Source organism: Heteronotia binoei, chromosome 15 (genome assembly GCF_032191835.1).
Source record: "Heteronotia binoei isolate CCM8104 ecotype False Entrance Well chromosome 15, APGP_CSIRO_Hbin_v1, whole genome shotgun sequence".
NCBI lineage: Eukaryota > Metazoa > Chordata > Lepidosauria > Squamata > Gekkonidae > Heteronotia > Heteronotia binoei.
In genome coordinates this window covers 57,244,512-57,245,922 of record NC_083237.1, presented here as the reverse complement: position 1 = coordinate 57,245,922, position 1,411 = coordinate 57,244,512, and the positions used below count along the sequence as shown (strand labels likewise).

Sequence of the window (1,411 nt, the reverse complement as noted above, 5' to 3'; positions counted from 1 at the left end):
TTCCAAATGCTTGCATCTTGCAGCTTACCAAACTGACTTCTTACAGGCCCTGTCCTTTGAGATGCACCAATAAGGCATTTGCCAGTTGCTCCTGACAGAGATACGAGAGTAAAGTGCTGAACCTCAAAGGACAGGAGCGGTTCTCATCACAAGCTGGAAAGGACCAGCTATCACAGGCTTAGTTCATGGGCATGATTCTTCCAGCCCGAGATTCCAGCTCATCTGAGGGCCGAGCAGCGGCAGCTCCCCTCTTCTCACACTGTCAAGTCAGCTCTGGCAGAAGAGCGAGAAGATCGGCTGCTCTTGGTGGCGTTTTTGTGATGGAAGTGAGCCGAGGGCTCGTAGCAGTTAGGAATCCCATCACGAGCTGGTGCACTGTTGGCCCCATCATCGGTGACGCCAAGAAAGTGCTGAGATTTCTCATGTTTCTGGTTGGACCAATTGTCCTGCTGCTCGTAAGAGGCGGGAGCAGGAGGGGCGATGGCGCGGCGGCGCCTGCACCGGTTCTTGAACAAGAGGTGTGCCAACTCCGCCAGGCTGAGCAACGCTGAAACCAGGCCCACCATGAAGTAGAACTGGATGAAGATGGTCTTCTCGGTGGGGCGAGAGACAAAGCAGTCAATCAAGTGAGGACACATCGGGTGTTTGCAGATGTACTGGTATCCCACCCGGAAGCCGTAAAGCATCCACTGCCCTATTAGGAAGCCGATTTCTGCCAAGATCCTGACCACGACGTTGACTATGTAGAAGTTCTGGATGTGTTGGGTGCGTTGGCTGGGCTGGAGCTTGAAGGGCGGTTGGCCCTTGGGCCCGGCCTTGCCGCTCCCCACCTCTTCGCCTTCTTCCTGGGCCTGGTTGATCTTTGTGGTCTGGTGCATGGAGTAGATGACGAAGAGGACAGCGGGGGCCGAAAGCACCACGATGTGGAAGACCCAGAAGCGGTAGTGGGAGATGGGGAAGGCCAGGTCGTAGCAAATCTGCTTGCACCCCACCTGCCGCGTGTTGCAGTCGAACTCCTCCTGCTCGTCGTCGAAGACGTCGCTGCCCACCGTGGCCAAGATCAGGATGCGGAAGATGAGCATCACCACCAGCCAGAAGCGTCCTACCATGGGCGAGTGCTCCTGCACCGCGTCCAGAAGGGAACTCAGGAAGCCCCACTCTCCCATGGCTGCTGCAAGGAGAAAGGGATGGTGAATACAGATGCTCTCTTGCCCACAAGGTAGGCTGCTTAGGGCCAGTTGACCTGTTATCTACACTGGAGCCAGGATTTTTTTTCCCGGGGAGGGAGCTGGCAGGGCAGCAGCCGGTTTAGCACAGTGGAGCCGACTTGCAAGGAAACTCGCTAAGAGGATCAGACTGTGCAAAGCAATGGAGAAGCTGTTCTTGTTTTGTTTTGCTGTAGGGTTCCCAG

General features: G+C 55.8%; 1 protein-coding gene across 1 annotated transcript; it reads right to left on the bottom strand.

The window, feature by feature from the left end:
• Positions 1 to 254: 254 nt before the first annotated feature.
• On the bottom strand, positions 255 to 1,169 carry GJD3 (gap junction protein delta 3). Its single transcript, XM_060255912.1, has one exon. The coding sequence runs from the start codon at positions 1,164 to 1,166 to the stop codon at positions 255 to 257; it is 912 nt and encodes a 303-aa protein (XP_060111895.1). The 5' UTR covers positions 1,167 to 1,169.
• Positions 1,170 to 1,411: the final 242 nt, after the last annotated feature.